Genomic DNA, 20,398 nt, shown 5'->3' with positions numbered 1-20,398 from the left:
ATGCATGCTGCTACATTAATATATACATTAGTACACATAAAGCAGACTACAGCAGACTTGGCTTACCATTAGGTATCACAGTAGATGGTAGGAACAGGGGGCCTCTTCTCCTTTATGGGTATGTCTTCCATATGTATATTGCTGATTTTAACATTATTGGTAATTTTAAATTCTCCCCTGTTGTGATTTGCGCTGGCGCACCTTGACTGCCTACAATGCCAGCACCATTTCACAGAGTAAAGCTGCTGGCAGTGTGTGTGTCTGGAACATTGGGTGCACATTCATGTGTTCCTACTGACCTTATAGCCATGTCCAGTGGCATATTTTGTCTAAGATCTAGGGCTGGCCCAGGGTAACACCACTGTCCATTCAATCACTGCATACATCTGTCAGGTTGGACTGAAAGTGTGAGCAAAGTCAGAACTCCCTTAAACCCCTGGCTGGGACATTTTTAAAATATTTTTTATCGAAATGGCTGTTCTGTTAACCTGTATGCTGTTCTTTTTCATTTTACACTTCCCCATGCTTTTTTTTTTAAAAAACAAAATCATACAAATTGCCCCAAAAGAAAACATATATTTAGAAGTATGGAAAAGTGTCTGGGGAAAGTTCCTAAGTTACGCCTTAGTATTCCGCCTTAAATTATATCATGATGGCAAAATGGGTGCCATTCAGATCAAGATACAGACTGCGGAAGGATAATGATGGAACCGGTATTATTCAAAGATCCATCTGTGATCAATGCGTATCTAGTAATAGCACTTCTGTCCATTCAAAGTATGGGAAATGTCATGGTTCACGTCCTGCCAGCTCAGCAGAGCTCCGAGGAGCAAGCAATGTTGTGCTGGTAATAGCAGCGTCACAACTTTCCCTTGATAGATGAAATAGCGGACCTGTTATCAGACGAAAAGAGTAGAATAATTCTGTTTCATGTTCTGATGCACAACAGCAACCTGTTTAAAATCGCCATGGAGACTGTTAATAGACGTCATTCAGGCTGAAATATGGTTTAAAGAAGGAGGCTATTCGAATTATCCACAGTCCAGCGGTGAAAGGTTTTCAAAGCTAGCACTGACGTTATAGATGGCATCTGGCCATTTCCCCAAAACAGCTTGTTATCGTTCACGGAGCAGGAAGCAAATTACCGCCTTCAAGAAGTGACCGAAGTTGCATGCGCTGGACACCAGCCAGTGGGAGTGAAGGCCAGGATCCGAGGTTACGACACACTTTGTGACATCAGTCTGCAAAGCAAAGAGCAAATTAGAGTGTACAATACACAAAACTACTAAAAACACCAAATTCTTATGATCTTTCTCAAACTCCTTATGACCCTTTAAATCAACCATTTTTGTATGTAACAGATGATCTGCCGGATTAACAGCTTCCCTGACAAGTTTCTTTAGAACAATTCGTAAAGTTTTCTCCAACAATTCAAATTAATTAGGAGATAGTAGGTGAAGCGGGTTATCCTTCTAAAAACATTTTGTCATAGGTCATTAGTCACCTGTAATAGGCAATGCATTCATGATTTACTTAGATGAGTACAATTCATGTCTGCCCTTCAGCCCAGTCCTAATTAATGAGCCACCAAAGCTCATATCATAGATGCAGCCTACATTACACATGGACTGGCAATGAGAAACTCTGTTCTATGTGATTATTAGACTTGGGCACCAGGGGGCTCTTCGTGTTCGTCTTCGTGCTCGTCTTCGTGGGAAAAAAAATCTTTGTATTCCGCGAATATTCGCCTGTTCCTGTCTTCTCTTCGGGCGAATATTTGTGGACATTCTTCGTGTTCGTTTTTTCTTTGTTTTTCCGGTTAAGGGGTTAATACGGGGTTAACGCGTACCGCAGCAGCTCTGGCACCAGGAGTTTAAATGTCCGTATGAGCAACTCTATTGGTCGTCAGCAGGGAGCTCGTCTGCCAATGGTTGATGGCAGACGAGCCCCCTGCTGGCGACCAATAGGGTCGCTCGTACAGACTGTTAAACTCCCTGGTGCTGTAACTTACCCGGCAGATCCCACTGGTCTCCCTGTTCTATCAGTTAAATGTCCGTACGAGCAACTTTATTGGTCGTTCGTACGGACATTTAACTGATAGAACAGGGAGACCAGTGGGATCTGCAGGGTAAGTTGCAGCATTGAGGTTTTAAAAGTCTGTACGAGCGACTCTGTTGGTCGCTCGTAGAGACTTTTAAAACCCCAATGCTGCAACTTACCCGGGTATGACAGTATTCACACAGGTTTCAAAAGTCAAGCGTGTTTATTTGGCTGCTGTAGGCACAGAGCACCTTGAAAATAAAACAAACTCTAAACCTGTCCGGCTCTAACTAAACATCCGGATACCTCTCTACAAGCCTAAGGTCTGGCACAAAGCAAAGTAACAGGTTGTCCATGGGTAAAGCTTCATACCTGGTGGGCTGCAGCGCTGGCTGTAGCTGCTCCCTGCCTCAGTCCCTCCTCCACCCTGCAAACCCAACAGCCCTCTCTTTTAAGGCTTCCTCCCCAGTAATGATCTTAGGAAGCCTAACCTGAGGGCTCCTGGGTTTGCTACCGTGCCTGGCTGAGGAAACCAGGTGAGATATATACCCCATCAACCACTTTCCCATACACTTTACCACAATATATATACATAGATATGTACACTGGTTTCATATGAAATTAGATGAGTTGTTAAAGATTGCAATGGTTAAACGCGTTAATCCTAGAAACACAAATCTGTACAATAAAGGATAATGGAATACTGTCCATTCATGAGAAAAGATTACACTTCTAAACTTTATGAATGCAGCTTTAAATGATTCCCCCGTGACCTGCATAGTGGCTGGAGCCAAGTAATCATGACATTGCCATGGAGTAAAGCCAGAGAACAGGGCTTATATTAGCAACAAATTCTTGGTATTTAGACTACGTCAGAGGCTCTTAATCCAGGTTAAGAGTTGCTTGAATTTAGAATTCTTCTATTCAATATCTTGTGATTCTGTCTCCATATGATTTTGGGGTATCTATACATTAGAAATAAAAGGTAACTGCAACGTGAGCATTGGATGTGTCAATGCCAGACTACATACAGCGTGGGCATTAATAATGTGTAGTCACCAATTAACAAAGAAATGTGAAACCGACGTAACACACAGAATGGCCACACAAAGTCAGCGACAGATTGGTGTGGGAGGCTAGAAGACGAATGATAGCCAGAATGTGGGAGTAGTGAGATGCCATGCGTGGCATAATGGAAGAGCTACTGGTTGCCATAAGGTGACTTGTCAGGTTGCTGGCACAAGGTTTACATTATATAATGAGACACCCTTTAAAAAAAATTCAGACTGTGTTCTGAGTGTAAATGTGCTGACAAATATTATTATTATTTATTATCTATGTAATATTTATTTAATATTATTTATTGATTGATTTATATGGCATCATCATATATCGTCATATAGCATCAGCAATGTACTTACCCATCCTCCTCTCCTCTTCAACCAAGTGACCAGCGTCTTACGTATAAACTCTCCCAGACAGTCCACTATTGTCAGGACCAGCGCTGGTTGGGATTGTTTTACACAGTCCACGGCTAGACCCGCCGCCACAGAATACAGGGACACCACCTTCCCCCATGTGATACCTGCAAAGCACAAGAGCTTCAGATCTCTAACTCTTTGAGTCTGTCATGATACACGTTACACTTTTATTATTTTCATTTTTATTTTTGCAATGAGGAACTGATAATTGAACATAGAACTCCTTTTAATTAAACTTTCTGCACAAAAACCCAACGCCACGACCAGCCATTTGTCACTCAGGCATCACGGGGTTAATCACAGCTGTACGAGTTTCCAAATGCTCATAATTCACATCGCATTGTGGCAGGTGGCACTTGTACCATCATGTTCCCTACCTGCTGTGAATATCTCGGCTGCTACGGCCAGGAATGCATCAGACAGAACCGTCTCAGAGGCGAGAGAGATGTTCAGCTGCCGGGCGATGTTTCTGTAGACAGCTGGTCTCATGTATTCCAATTCATCCCCTGCAATGCAGCAACACAAAGATAATCTAGCTTTCCACATGCATAACACGCAAACAAAATGCACCAAACATCCTACTCATGGTACATTACGTGTCTTCTTACAGCAACCTACGTTAAGACAGCAAAGCCCTTTTCTTTATTGATATTTATTAAATATGGTATTCTTTTTCTCCACTGTAGTTATCCATAGAACAAAGCTAATCAACAGGCAGCTCTCCACTCATCGTGGACTACAGCTCCCATGATCGTCAACAAGCATTCTGGTTTTGAAGTCCAATATCTGCGCACTTGCAATTAAAGGGCAGTCCCTGGAGTTCCGACAGAGGAGTAGAATTGTAAAAATCCTGTTTCATGTATCTTCCATAGATATCAGATGTCTTAATAACTTATTCTTCTTGGTGAATTCCAGAGCTTCGGAACGTTTCACCCCAGAGATAGCTGCAGGCATTGAGGGCGCACATCCTGAATTCGCTTATCATGGTCCTGAAGCTGTTGACAAGCAAACCACTTGTCATTCGGGTTTCTTATCTGTATTGCGCAACACTGGCATGTTTGTTGCAGAGAAGCTCGCGTACACATTAAGACATATATAGTTTCTTGAGACCCACTGGGAACGCAAGGGATATTTCTGCAATACTTATGTTAGTAGAACAGACATAAGTCTGAACGTCGCACTGGTCAGGTAAGAAAAACTGACATTGGTCTGTATCTATCCAAAAGAAGTCTCGTCAAAGGTGATACATTTTCTTGGGCCATCACAGAAAAGATGTAGAGTCACGTAGGCTTTTAGGGCCTCAGAGGCCTCTTCTTCAGATGGAAACCATTTAAAGAAGGCCTTTTGATGGCATTCTATCACCTATGCTGTATTTACTGTATATGATCACAATGTTATTGGAAGAGGGTCTTGCCGTGGTGTGTATGGGGCAATAGCCAGCCTGAACCTTTATTTTTTGGTTAATAATAGTAAAAAGTGCATTTTGGTATTCAGCTCCCTGCCTAAACTCAAAGATGTAACTATAGATTCTAGAAAGCTAAAAACTGCATATGTAGTTTAAGTGTTGTGGATGTACCACAATGTGGTGGTCAGGGCAGCGCTGTCTGCGTGTGCATGGAATTTCGCTCCTGGAATAAATTGTCACTCTAAATACATATGTCTGATCACAATGGCTTTGTTGCCTGTGATACAGAGGTACTGCTCTGCTACTTCTGTCCCCCACATATTCCTCCCTATTCCTATCACTCGCAACCACCAAACTTAACCAACATGGTCAACCTAACCAATTTTATTCCCATCATCTCCAACCATAAACTCCCTCCAGTCCTTAACTGTTTCCTAACAAAGGCTCTCCTCCTCACTTATCACCTCTTCCTTTTCCCGTCTACAAGATTTCACTCAAGCTGCCCCATATCTCTGGAATCTACTTCTACTGAACTTTCAGCTTTCACCCTCCCTCCCAACAGTCAACAAAAATCCCAAAACCCACTTCTTCAGAGAAGCATTCCACCTTAGCTGCTAAAACTTCCTTGTCATTGAGACAACCACCACACTACCTCTCACCCTTTCTCTGTGCCTTATACCCCCCACACTACCTCTCACCCGTCACTGATAACCCCGCACTACCTCTCACCCTTTCTCTGTGCCTTATACCCCCCACACTACCTCTCACCCGTCACTGATACCCCCCGCACTACCTCTCACCCTTTCTCTGTGCCTTAGTTTGTCACCCATTTCCCTCTAGATTGTAAGCTTGCGAGCAGGGCTCTCTCCACCTAATGTATCGGTTTGTCTTAGTCTGTCAATTCTCGTCTTGTCATATCCCTTGAACTTATGTATTGTATTAAGCGCTGCGTAAATTGTTGGCGCTATATAAATAAAAGATAATAATAATAATAATAATAATAATAATGTTTTAATCAACAAATACTTACCTAGTCGCAGGAAGATGGCGGATACTTCAGCCATGCGTCCACCAGCCGTGGAGGAGATTCCATGCTCTGCTTTGTTCCATCCCAGACCTGCTCGCTGAAGCCGAGCTTGAATAAAGTCTCTGCAAAGAGCCTTTCCCTGCGATACTAGTTCCTTATCAGTGGGAGATCTGTCAAAAGCCTCAAGAACTTCAGCGGCAAACACAGATGAGCGTCTTAGCATCTCCATCCTGAGAGAATGGAGATCAGGCAATCCTGGTGTAAACAGAGATCTCCATTCACAGTCAGGGAGGATGGCAAGTGATGTGTGTCTGCAGTGATCTCACTGGTGGATTATGCAGCTATGGTGATATGCCGTGTGCTGAAGAATGTATTTACAGGGGAAATCTCTACTGCAACCTAAAGAAGAAGAACAAAAGACTGATTAGAATACTATAGACACTCTATAGACACATCAAATAATCATTCCTAAAGCACCGTAACATCATGTAAATGACAATACAGTGCTACTATATAGGCCCAGACTGCTAGTGACCCACTGGGCAGTTGCCCGGTGTGCCTGATGGCTAGAGAGCGCCACACATCCCCGATCTGCACTTCAGTGGATCTGGGCATAAACACGTAGAGTACAGCCGCATCATCAGGCAGCTGCTGGCCTTAAAGTGCCAGTTGGGCCCTGCTACTATATGGTCTGCTTATGACCAGGGACAGATTTTCCGCTAGGCAGACTAGACCTGTGCCTAGGGCTTATTATTTCAAGGGGCAAGAGATAAAAGGAGAGGGGCTTAACCAAATCCAACTTTCATCTACAGTCCAATTCTTTTCCCTTGCGTCTATGGCCCTCCTACAAAGCCTTTAAAAAATGAGTTTCCCTTTAAGCTTTGGGATACATGGAATGGGTTGTGACGCCTCGAGTCATAAAACTGGCACTGATCAGAGTATTAAATTATTTTTTTTTATTTGCCTATGATGGTGATGGCCCCAGATATTTTTGTTCATAAAATCTAGAGCATCCATTGATAACAAGTTTCCTCTAGCAGATTTTATTAATATAGGATTTCCAGGGGGCTGTCCTGGCACAGACCTGATCCCACCCTGAATATACAATGCCGATCCTCCTATTCATTTTATATAAGATCAGTCATTGTTGTTTTTTTTTTTTTTGCTAAAGTAGATTCAAATAGTGTAAATCATTGTGTTTTGACCACCTTGATTTTTTGGGGGGTTTATAACATTATTTGCAAAGACCGAGACTCAGCTTGTCATATTTCTAAACACCTGATCTGACGGAAAAATCGAAATGTGGAGCAACCAACATTGTTTTTCACGATAATTGCTTCACATTATGCCACACAACACGTCTAGGCTTTATAAAAGAAATAATTCTCTAATTATGAAAACGATTATTTTATAATAAACTATTAGCATAAGTGATCACGTCTGAAAACACAAAATCATACAACACATGGAACGCCATGGAAAAAGTCTTTCTATGTAACATAGCTTGGTATGGCCTCTAGCCTTTAAATGCACTATGTCACCTAAAATAAACTGTATATTTAAATGTGAAGCATCCATCTCCAATGGCTCTGCTGTTATGGAAAGCTATTTCAGGACTGTCCGTGCTCTGGGAAAATTCTCAAAGTGTTTATTTAAAATCTGCCAACACTTCTTTCGTGGTTTATTATCTTTCTTTTTTTGTCTTTATTTTGTCCATCTTACTCCATCAGTTTGTTGTTTTAGTTTTGGTTAATTTCTCCAGGATGATTATGATATTGGGCATAACGCACCATCTGGACCGGTAAAAAACTTAAAGAATGCTTAGTATGGATTTCACATGATTGGGGTGCGGGGTATGAGAGAGGGGTACACTATTGAAACATTGGAACTAATAAAGAATAGTTTTAAGGCATGCGTGCTTAATGGAGACATGCCACGTGATTAGATTTAGAGGTCTGTAGATTACTTAAATTAGAATTAGATGAGAGAATGTATTGTACCCCCCTTATTAGGCTGTAAAATATACACATATATAATATATATGATTAAACTGGCAGGAGGAAAGGTATCTTCATGGGATTCATGAGAAGCCCCACCTGGCCCGCTACACTTTTTGAGCAGAGCCATAACTAGAAATCTTGGTGGCTGGGGCAAGGTCAGAGGTCGCGTCCTGGGCTGGTGTCCAACATGGAGGCATAGAGGCATTGCGCTTGGGTGACTGTATTGTCCCCATCACATTGTGGCACCTGGGGCAGCTGTCCCTCCTGCCCCATGAAAGTTACAGCCCTGATTGCCACCAGGATGCCTAGAATGATAAAGCCGCATGTACACCATCAGTGGATCCTTTTTGTGCTTTTCTTGTATTACCGTTCCTCTGTTGTCCCTTGTAGTGAATGTGTGTTAGACGGCACTGAATAATGCGTGTTGTATGTGGAATGTGGTTTGGGCTGCTCTGCACCAAATACTTATTCTGTAAGGTACCCAATTCTATCAATCTAAACACGAACCCCCTGGTCCCTGGGATGGTAAACCCATGGTACGCAATGGGTTTAACTAAAATACTTTCTAATTCAGTCTTGAGGTTCTGTACGAACTAAATTTTCTTTTAAACATTTCTATTCCTTAAAAAAGGGATAAAAGTCATAGAAACAGTTTAGCTGTTTTAATTAAAACAGATTATTATTGATAATAAATCCCAAACCAGATTGTAAAGGGTGTAAAAGATGTGAAGTCGATGGAATTTTGGCTCCTCTGCATCATCTCTGTTTCTAATAAATTTGTTTTAAATTCTGATAGTCCGGATGTGGGTGGTTTGAAATCTTCCTGACTTTTGATCTGTAAAGTAGGATGGAATTCTTCTGTGGGTTTAGTAAAAAAAAACCATTATATTTTACAATCCCATATAATCAAACAGTAACAATCCTTTGTCTCACTCACACATGGATTGTATTACTAGGAATAAATGTCTAGATTTTATCAGACACTGAGATTAACAAAAATGTAATAAATGGATGACAGGTGTAGAAATCCAATATTTGGTAATTTTTTGTGATTAACCGCAGTTAGCGCGAAATGCGTTGGGTGCCTGTGTTTTTTTATCCTCCCGCTGTGCCAATTTTTAAGGATTAATAATAGATGGATTTTTGATTTATATGAGCGTTGGGAGATCCTCTGTTCTGCGGTGTGCTAATCTCAGATTATGTAGGTACAATCACATACGGTTCAATGAGTCCAGCTATCGTGGACTACAATTCCCATTATACCCAGCCATCATGAAAAGCAAAACAATGCTTTCTCTGTAGAGTTTATACCTAATCAAGAAAAAACACGTAAAACTATACCATACCCTGACCCCCAAACACCCACAGCCAGCAAATCAAGGTATTTTACATTAACTACTTATAACCTGGCATAACCAGCATTGGTCAGCTGAATAACATAACATTTATTATAACGTTATGTTAGAAAATATATATATATTTATACATCATGAATCCGAAATTTACAAATAATTGAATCAATTCTATATAATTTAATAACAATTGACTAACCGTTCAGATGACCAACATTCTAAATATTTTATAGTTCAGTAGATACATAGATCCATCCTCAGTGGCACTGAAAACCAGATCCAGTCAGTACAGACAAACAGTGGCGATCAAGCTTGTGGCTTCAAAGCATCTGTCTATTTAAGTATTCAGCTCACCAGATGTTCCTGGGATCCTCGACTTGTGAAGATGCCAGCAGCTGCCTTGTCAAGTGCATCAGTGGCACTCAAGCATGAGAGCGATGGGACATGCTAAGGAGCGCGTCTCCGTCCTGCACCAGCGTGTGGGGACCCGGCTGTCTTCTGCCACAATCCCGGCTCCTCTCTCTGTCCCTGTGTTGTTCTGGCAGCAGCAAGTCTAAGCAGAAGCTATGAGACATAAATAAGGGGGTGGGGAGAGGAGGGAGCGAACTTATCCTTCTAAGGAAAATAGCGAGAATGCTGTGGAGGAGGGAAGAACACATCTTAAAGGTGCAAAGTGTGCTACTGTATTGAGGAAGCACTCGCTCCCGGTGTCTTATGCTGTCAGGAGCTCCTTCTTGCTCTGAGGCTGTTGTTTGTAAACAAGCTTACTACAGCCGCATCCACGCTAAGCAACACACCAGATGTTTGTTTATCTGTAATGTATAACAGCTGAAGAAATCCATAAGAACTGTATGGGAATCCACGTCATCCTACCGTACAGCTTATCTTTAGATGGGGAACCAAAAGCAAATTATATGCATATGATAGCTGAGAGGTTCCTTTAACTTTCCACGGTGTAAATGCATGATGGGGTTCTGAACAATCCTCAAATATGCATTTTGCCCTCGGCGTGTTCCCAGTTTTTTTACATGTGGGAGATGTGTTCGGCTAAACACGTCTGATTGCACGTGATGTAGGTAATTATGTTAAGCACTGAGTAAATTTTTGGCGCTATATAAATAAAAGATAATACCGGTAATAATAATAATAATGTTATTCTGCTTCAGCACTGGCTCAGTAATAACCACGTGGAGGGGGTCTAATTTGAATTAAATAATGGGGATTGTTAGAATGGAGTCTCAATCAGTTGACCATCTCCTGAAAAATAGGACTCCGGATCGCCTTGGTTCATGAATTGAAGAACATGCGTAATAATAACACTTCATTGTTATTCTTCTTCTTTACATATGCCACATTTGGGCAGTAACTGTAGATCCAGATAGTAAAGACTATGGCGCAGCATCGCGTGATCCGGGTACGAGGGGTGGCAGGGGGTGGCAGTGACAGGATTGTGTTAGGTGACAGATGAGGTCTCCAGCAGAACTGTACAGCCGGCGACACATGGAATCCTGATCTCGACTGTTATCCGCTGGATGCACAGCTTGTTCTGTTCCACAATGTTACAGACAGACTGATAGTGTACACGGTACATGTCACAAGCTGCGAGTGAGGATCTGCACAGCACTTATGTCCAGAAAAGTTGTATTTTGGCTTTTTTTATTTTACTAAATAATATATTGGGTTCTCAAGATGAGCTTCCAGTTATATATTTTTATTTAATGTCATTAGTTGGAAAAAAAGAATATTTGGAGAATTACATTTAAAACAAAGTCAGTTTGTTAATAATTCTTTTTTGTTCTGGATACAATTCTTTTTTGGTCCCCCTATAAAGCACTGTATTCATTGTGTTCTTTTGTCTATAGACTGCTGACATCATAGAAATAAAGCGTTAAACACGTCCTGGGATTTCATTGGAAGATCTGGCCAGCGACACAGGCAGCATGTAAATGCTTGTAAAACCAGTACGAGGACGAGACTCAGGCGTAGGCACATGCGATGCTTAAGTACAGGTGAGAGGCAGAGAGGGAACACCTCGCATGTCCCCGGGCGCATTCCACCGACTCGTCTCACCACTTCATCATTTATCTGTCTGTCTATCCGTCATATAAACCCAGGAATTCAGGGCATTCCAGGCGCGGTAAAGGATTGGCAACCATCGACACCCCAGAGCTAAAAACATCCACTCCCATCATACTCAGCAAGAAATAACAGAAGTGTATAGTGTAAGAATATTCTGAGCTAAGCAGTAGCTGTTCTAATGAAATGCATCTACTACATGGAAAGAGAGACAATATATAAGGGTGTATAGAGGAAAAGGAAAGGGCAGAGCGCCTGCCACCCATTACCTCCCAACTTTCCCTCTTTAGCACAGACATAGTCTTTGGGACTCAAATCCCAATAGCACAGACCACCATTGTTTTTTGTTTTTTACCTCCCTGGGCTGGTCAGGGGGGGTCACGGGATCTCTCCAGGTGGCTCAAGCTCACAAATGTGGGAAACTGGGCCAGCTACCTGGGACACCAGGACTGTGGCTGAAAATTGGGTATGTTGGGAGGTACGGTTGCAAAGTATGCCAAAAAACAATTGTCCCTCTTTGATCATTTCAGATGTTGGGAGGCATGCATGCGTGTAATTAATCTATCTTAATTGTGCCAACCATTATTCAAGGACGTAGGCCCTGCTAGGATGGGTTTAGCATTTGGGATTATAACATGAAGATGCCAACAAGATGTCTACAATCACAAAAAGTATTATGTTCTCAAGTGTTCCTCTTCTCTAGAGTACATTTTCTCACACCAATCAAATTGTCCAACTTCACCCTGAGAACATTGCCATTTTAGTCATTTAATCTATTTTTTCACTTTAGATTTACAGGTTCAGAAAATGACATTTTCAAATAACTTTCAGAGCTTTTTTACCCAAAGAAGACTATAATTGGGGGATCACAGGAACGTCATTGGAAACAAACTCATATTACAAGAAATGCAATCATTAAGGAGAGCTTGAGCCGAAATTTGTTCAAAATGGGGAAAACATATAAACTACATGTATTTTTTTTTCTCGTATTTCCTTCTGGGGGTTAGTTGTCCCAGGACTGATATCTATGATCCTCCCTTTTCCAGACGTGGAGTGTGTCAGCAGCTGAAGTGATTGTCGATGGTTTCCAGACATCGGTTAGAAAGCTCGCCATCTTCTTGTTGGAGAACCCAAGATAAGACATCATGTATTTATGTTCTCTGTTGCATGATTTGATCTTTAAATCAAAGGTACACTAATGCAAAAGTATGTAAATACATAGAGATAGGGATAGGGACCAAAACACTCACTGATTTCCATACCTGGGAACTCTATGGGTTTGACCTTGAGTCCCAGAGTTTTTACACCAACCTCAGGGTCTAAGGGTGAAGAGGCAGATTCTCCGGGTCACCCTTCTATTCTATACGGCTGTGATCATATCTAAGACTCCCAGTGAGTGCTTTTGCTACCAGTATGTTGTGGTTGACATCCCTTCTTGAATGCAGGTGACTCAAGTGTATCTTCTAACAATGACAAGTCAAGTTTCCATTACGATGGGTTTCAGAGCTGACCATTCACTACATAGAATTCCCACGATGGGGGATTAAATGGCTAATAATTTGAGGGGTCTCAGGGTCAGTTTATTTAGCTAGTTCCCAGGTATGCTGATTTCATATAGAGCACAAGCAGCCAAAACCGGCGTGAAATATATACTTTGGAGGGGCGATACCAGGTACGCCTTTTTTTAGGTGTTAAGGTACTTTACAAGGTACTTGAATATGCATTCTTCGTTGGCGGGACTGGATGGGGCATTAGTCAGAACCAAAAAAAAATAAAGAACATTTAATGTAACAAAACTTCAAAACAAATAACATCTTAATGAGCTGCTGCTTAAGCTGATGTTAATGTTTGCCTATTGCCTGAAGTTTTGCAGCTCAGCCAAGATTAGTTTGAGAGGAGATGTGACCACAAAGGAAACGACTTCCTGCCAGATCCAAACGTAATGCGCGTCGTTCCCTGCGATATGCTGCGGGCAGCTGGACCCCATCTACCCGGCATGCCTTCTATCCGGGGGTTATGCTGGAGGTTAACTGGGTCACAATGTTTCGTAATTAATGCGTTTAGGAATACATCCATGTTTGTCGAATAAGTCAAATACAAATACAAATGTGCACTTAAGATCTATAACATACCAACTAGAACCGCGATAGACGTCTTTTTAACACACTTTGAAGGTGTGGTTCCAAAAGGGATCTATTCACTAAAGGAAGCGCTGTGAGGAGAGTTTGCAGGAGAGTAGAACAGCCCCGGAGGGAAAGAATTGGCCAGAGGGGCCACATGAATGTAGTGCGGACGAGGTACCCATGGTCAAGCCTGTTTAAGGGGTTAAGGCATGACTAAGCGGAAATTTTGGCGCTGAAAACGTTAAGTATTGGTGGCACGTGCAGGGCCAGAAGGGAGGGGGTAATTACCCTCCCGGGGGGTATATAAGGAAGGGTCATGGCCTATAGGGGCAATTATTTTCAAGAGAATTTTCCCGCCCATCCCTCCCCTAATTTTGGCATTTGCCGGGTACTCTGGTTTTTAAGCTGGTACGGTGCAGGAGTTAACCATCTCGGTGTGGTTACTTGTGGTGCACAGAGGTGTAAGTGCAGGACACTCCAGGGGCATGCGCCCCTGTGAATCGTAGGGTCATGTGACTGCCGCGCTAGGGGACGCCGGCAGTTCCAGCAGGGATACAGGTGGTTACGCCCATACCAGCAGGTTACTTATTTGGTTATTAATTTGGTTATTAAGTGGTTATTAAATGGTTACAATTGGTTATGTTTGCTTTCGTTTTGACAATAAATTATTGATATATATGGTGTCAAATTTGTGTGTTAATAATATTTGACACTTTGCAACATATTAATAAAGGTTGAGTGTCGCGGTGCTGAAGTTATTTAGTCCGCACCGCGGACAAATAATTCCATATCTGACGTTTAATAAAATTTTGAAATAAAGAAGTGTCTCTTGTTTTTATTTGTAAAAGAGGTACCGGAACTGGACGCTACTTCATTCATGTGTTTCAGCTCCATGAATTCACTATACACTGTGAAGATCCAACCCCGGTGAGCTTCTGCTGCAGGAAGAGCTTGGTTGGCCCTGTATAATGTATAGTTAAATCAGTGAGATTTCTCCAAAGCAGCCTTTGCCCATTTAATTATACATTGTACTGGGACAGCTTATTATGATATATCCAAATAGAAAATAAATACACAATAACAGCGTACACTTATAGTGTGCCATAACCATATATATACATATATATCACATTTTTTTGAGAAAGCGAAACGCGTTGTGGGAAGGAGAGCGTGCACATTGGATTATATACCGGTAAATATATATATATATATATATATATATATATATATATATATATACATATACTGTATTGACTCTGTGTGCAGCTATAACCACGCGTGTTTTAGCTCCTTTGCTGGGATACGGCACCATTGGTGCTTTTTTGTGTGTGTGTTTTTAGACTTAAAGATGTTTTATAGATGAACTTGTTTGCACTATTATTCTTGTGATATTATTCTAATGAATGCGAATATTTGACATATTGCAGTATTATTGTTTTATATTTCTTCTTTTTGCATATGCTCCCCAATATGTGTTGTTTTTGCTTCTGTGGGAGACACCCTGGCAAGGAATTAAAGCACACCAATGTCTTTTTCATAAATTTAGTAAAGATGATCCCTTGATTGGCTAACTGACGTATAATGGATTGCAAGCTATCAAGACCATCTAGGTCTCTCTTTGAGTTTGCAATCCATTATACGACAATTAGCCAATAAAGGTATCATCTTTAACAAATGCACTTTCTCTCTGCGGCTAACACTCTATGCCAATATGTTTTTCGGCATTCCTAGAGAGTCATATGTCAGACTTATTGTACATGAGACTATGTGGAAGTCCGTGCAACGCTATGACTGATGGCCCAAATCTGGTTGATCTTACATTTTAGACCTGAATTTATTTATGGCTGGGCCATTGCCCGTAGGTTGCCAGGATTACGGGCAACTGGAGAGATTTTAAACACATTCACCTGGTGCTACCGAGAAAGTGTCCTCTTGTATCAAGATACCGTATTCTGGCAAATGCACGGACACGGCAGTCATTTCATAGGGTATTAGCCGGCTCCTCCTGATTAGTGACGGTAGAGAGGGTAGTTTTAAGAACAAAAATTATGTCCGGGATGAAAATCTGATCAGCCTTCAAGGCGACACTCTAAATACATGGTGCATTTTATAAATTGTTAATTCCCTGGCATGCACCAACTTCACAAACGTCCTATGAAATAACAAGAGCTGAGAGAGCTCGGGCTCCCCCTCCCATTAATGTGATGCCAAACGGCCGGTTCTGCCAAGGGGTTAGCGAAGAAACAGGATATACAATTAGTGAGGTTTTCCAATGTTCCTGCTTCGCTATATTTGTTGTGCATTTTTTGTTCCAGAGAGGGGTTTTTTTAGCTTCCACCAGTTTACTTAGCGTTCATTTTCTGTAACAGGTTACATACCTCATTAAGAAGGTGTTAGATAAGTGGAACAACCTTCCAGCAGAAGTTGTATAAATTAATTTAAACATGCGTGGGATGGGAATAAGGCTATCCTGAATAGAAGCCAAGACCAGTTAGAGGCTTTGAAAGCAGGAACTATTGGGCAGACTACATGAGCCACATTTCTAGGGCCGCATACATAGCAATTAAAACATTGGGCTTTCTTTTCCAGATCATTCTTACTGTTACCCATTGTCATCAGTGTGAACCTCGAATATCGCTACGTTACGAACCAGTTTCTACATGTATCTTGACATAAGCGCTTCAGTGGGAAATGATTATGCATCCTGTTCCACGCTGCAGCCACACCAAAAATTTCTCCTTGCCCTGAGGGACCTTAATGTGAGAGGCTTCATTGACTCTTAATAAATGATTTTCGGAGGTTTTAAATACTGCCACATCAGCTGTCAAAGTCTAAAGTATGATCACATATTTAATTATTACTTTTGTAATTATTATTACTCAAAGTACAGTATACTTTCAAGTAGGTGTCTGATATCTCAGTTTGGATCATGGCTGTTCAACCAGCGGCAGATTGGGTGCTGTAGTATTCAGCCAGCGTCTGAATGTGCCTGGCTACACGCCATGTCTACATAAAAAATTAGCTCATATCCAGCCATCAGCCGCACGTCATCAGGTGGCCGCTGGCCTTAAAGCGCCAGGGCTGCCCCATCATCGCCAGGTTGGCCCTGTATGTGTGTATATGTAGGTGTGCTAGTGTGTATGTGTAAGTGTTTGTGCGCATGGCAGGCTGAGAACAGGGGGCATTTGCTCCCCGGGGCAGGTCCAAATTCCCACAAAGGAGAGAAAAGTCACATAATGCAATGTTACGTTACACAGTGGTGATAGTGTGGCCACACAAAAAAAAACCTGGAGAAGGTCAGGCTGTGATTTGTGTCATAGAGTTAGTATATGTTTGTATGAGTGTGTGTTTGTGTTAGCCTGTGTATTAGTGCTATGCATGTGAGCGTGTATATATGTGTGTCAGCATGTTAGCATGAATGTGTATGTGTGAGTATGTGTGTGTACGTTAGCGTGAATGTGAACGTGTCAGCATGAGTTTATAATTGTAAGTTTGTGTGAGAGTGGGTGTGCAAATGTGTGAGTCTGCTGCATTTTGTTCTCATATATAGTTCTAATTAAAATTGATTCCTATTTTTTAATATAATCTCGGTACCTTGGAGGTCTCTTGGATTTCAAATTGATCCCTCCTGTGGCAAGTGGATGGTCTAAAGTTGTGCCTTTCTGAGAGGAGTCTTTCGAAAAGTCATCTCATCCATTTCGTTTTAAGGCTACCTAAGGACTATACTGCACTAACTTGCTAGGACTCTCTGGTACAACTTGGCATTCAAGACCTGACCCTTGCTCCTAGTGCCAGCCTATTCCTGCTTTTACTAGATTGCACAGTTTGACTCTTGACTCGGTTTTTGGACTTTGCGACCTGTCTGTTCCCATTTCTACTGCCTCCCTGGTTACAAAGCACAAAGACTGACCATATTCAAATATTGGTAATTTGGTTATGACCTGCTCTCTGTCTAAGTGACTTTTGGTTCTTTACCTCTGATCACCAGTAACCCCTTTGATTGTTCCTATAATAATCACCACTTCATTTTCTGTGACACGTTGTTGACTTCTGTTTTGTATAGGTTTTTTTTGTTACCAGATCTTCACGTCCTCAGCTCCGGTCTACTTGCCCACTCGAGTTTTGGCAGAATTCCTTAACCCTGAGCCTTCTCCACCCCTTGCTGTATCTGTAGTGAGTGGTTGTTCCCATTGGATAATTGGTCAGTGGGCAGCCCAAGGCATGTCTTACCTACCAAGTGGCCAGGGGAGGGCTGGCAGCCTAAGGCCTGGGGGGCAAGTCTAGTCAAGTGGCCCATTGCGCCACCAAAGGGGCTGCCAGCGACATTGATAGCAGTCACTCCACCGGCGCCTAATGAAATGAAAGCGGCCCGCGTGCACGCACCGCGCCGCCTAATAGCCGTGCCTCAGCTCTTTATCCCACCCCTTTTAAGACGTGGGACGAAGAGCTGAGGAATGGCCATTGGGTCTGACTGCTGCATGATGCAGGGGCGTACCGAGAGTATTTGGCACCTGTGGCAGATCCTGTATGTGGCACCCCCCCACACACACACTTGAAAACTGCATAGTTTCTGTGGTTAGGCAAACATTGACAGGGGTACAGCAAAATTGTTATCATTATATACTGAGGCACACATTGACGGTGGTACAGCATAACTGTTATCATTATATACTTAGGGATTAGGCTGTACCACTGTCAATGTGTGCCTATACATTGAGCCAGACACTGACAATACTGCAGTACAACCCCTATCACTATATACTAAGCCAAAAATTGATAACAGCAATCACACTCCTATCATGCCTAGACAGCATCGTTTTCGGAGGCGTGCCGGCACCCCTCAGTGAGCGGCACTCCAGGCGGACCGCCCCCCACCAGGTACGGCGGCCAGTCCCGGTGGCAGCCGCTTAGTTTTTAACTTTGCGGCTGCCATGAATGGTCGTCTGCCGGCTGCCCGGCCAGCCTGCCGGCCCGGATTCAGGGCGGCCTGGGGGGCAATTGCCCCCCTGCCCAGCCCGCCCCTGCAAGTGGCCTCTGGACCAGGTTCATAACACGAAAACGAACAGAATACAAAATAAGCGTACATCCGCAAAAGGAGTTTGAAGTTTAGAATCTATCTTATCCCTAATATTTCAAAGTCAGCTGGGAATTCCAGTGCAAGAAATAAAATGGAATTACATGTATGCGTTGTTTGTCCTTTGAAAAAGAGTTTAACATATCCTGAGTGTTGGGATGAAAAATAAAAGTACTCGACATACTTAGTTGAAAGACTATTAAATATTTAGACAAGGGACTATTAGTGCTAAGATGGTGTCAAGATAGTATTTGAAGTATGTCTAAAAATGTTATTCCTTGGGGCTTTGCAGTCAGAATCCAGCTCTGCACAGTACACAGATCTTAGGACAGCAGTTGGGCACTGGGCAGCATCATCGTTCCCAAATAGGGCTGACACCTTTTAACAAGCCACTTCCTGGACAATCTTAGAACGTTTGCTTCAGGGAGTGTGGCTTTATAATGTAGGGGCAAAAATGTTTTCACATTTTGTTTGAGAAAGAAGATGGAAACATATTAAAGATGAGTGTGAGGAGAGAAGGAGACAAGATAAAAGGAGAGGTGATGAAAGAGAAAGGAGGGAAACGAAAAGGAGAGGAAATAGAAAAAAAAAGATGGAAAAAGGAGAAATGAGAGGAAATGGTAGAGAGACAAGAAAGAAAAGAGGAAGAGAACACAAGGGAAGAGAAGAAAAGGTAGAATAAGTAAAAAGAAGGGAGCAATAATGAAAGAGAGAAAGGCATTATAGAGTAAATTGGGAGGAGATCCAGATGTGACACACCTGCACACTAACTCTAACACAGACACTCACACTAATATACACACAGATACTTCCACAGACACTCACACTAATATACACACAGATACTTCCACAGACACTCACACTAATATACACACAGATACTTCCACAGACACTCACACTAATATACACACAGATACTTCCACAGACACTCACACTAATATACACACAGATACTTCCACAGACACTCACACTAATATACACACAGATACTTCCACAGACACTCACACTAATATACACACAGATACTTCCACAGACACTCACACTAATATACACACAGATACTTCCACAGACACTCACACTAATATACACACAGATACTTCCACAGACACTCACACTAATATACACACAGATACTTCCACAGACACTCACACTAATATACACACAGATACTTCCACAGACACTCACACTAATATACACACAGATACTTCCACAGACACTCACACTAATATACACACAGATACTTCCACAGACACTCACACTAATATACACACAGATACTTCCACAGACACTCACACATACACCAAGACACTGACTCTCTCTGTTGGAGAGCAACTTGTGTCCATGAATCTAAGTGTAATTAATAAAACTGGTAGTAATAATACTACTAATATTCTTTTTATGGATTAAAAATGTGTGGTTCTGAAGGACGGCACAGGGTAGGAGTAGCTACGTCTGTGCATAATTACTTTTTCCTATGGTGTCTCATAGGGAATTAAGTTTAACTGTTTGGGTGGCAACTCTGCAACCAAACTACTTGTGAAAAAACTCTTAAACGGGAAGACCCATGGAAAAATATATTTTAACTTGAGCATAAAACCCAGTGCTATATGCAGTTATGCGGGTCAGCATAAACCTGATCTCCTTTTGTTTAAATAAATTTCTGTTATCTGCAGACCTGGGAGCTGCCATTGTGCCACAATCACCACACTAAGCTTCTTTATGGCAATGCTTAGAAGTCCTTTCCTGCATAGAATTTCATTAGTCTGAAAGTCCAGCTAGGTGATCAGGGCCGACCTTAGGCATTGAGGTGCCCTGTGTGG

At 42.1% G+C, this 20,398-nt stretch overlaps 1 protein-coding gene across 1 annotated transcript; it reads right to left on the bottom strand.

Annotated features, from left to right (window-relative positions):
- Nucleotides 1–1,115: 1,115 nt before the first annotated feature.
- On the bottom strand, nucleotides 1,116–6,182 carry LOC149288265 (bcl-2-related ovarian killer protein-like). Its single transcript, XM_089492089.1, has 4 exons — nucleotides 5,957–6,182; nucleotides 3,899–4,027; nucleotides 3,462–3,625; nucleotides 1,116–1,241 (listed from the first exon to the last, which is right to left on the bottom strand). Exons 1-4 carry the CDS (start codon nucleotides 6,180–6,182, stop codon nucleotides 1,116–1,118), a joined length of 645 nt encoding a protein of 214 aa, XP_089348215.1.
- Between the last annotated feature and the right edge of the window lie 14,216 nt (nucleotides 6,183–20,398).

This window comes from Sceloporus occidentalis, unplaced genomic scaffold (genome assembly GCF_023333645.1).
Source record: "Sceloporus occidentalis isolate IW3139 unplaced genomic scaffold, rSceOcc1.0.p SCAF_53, whole genome shotgun sequence".
Classification (NCBI taxonomy): Eukaryota; Metazoa; Chordata; class Lepidosauria; order Squamata; family Phrynosomatidae; genus Sceloporus; species Sceloporus occidentalis.
The sequence above is the reverse complement of the archived record's forward strand: the minus strand, read 5'-3'. Positions and strand labels throughout refer to the sequence as shown.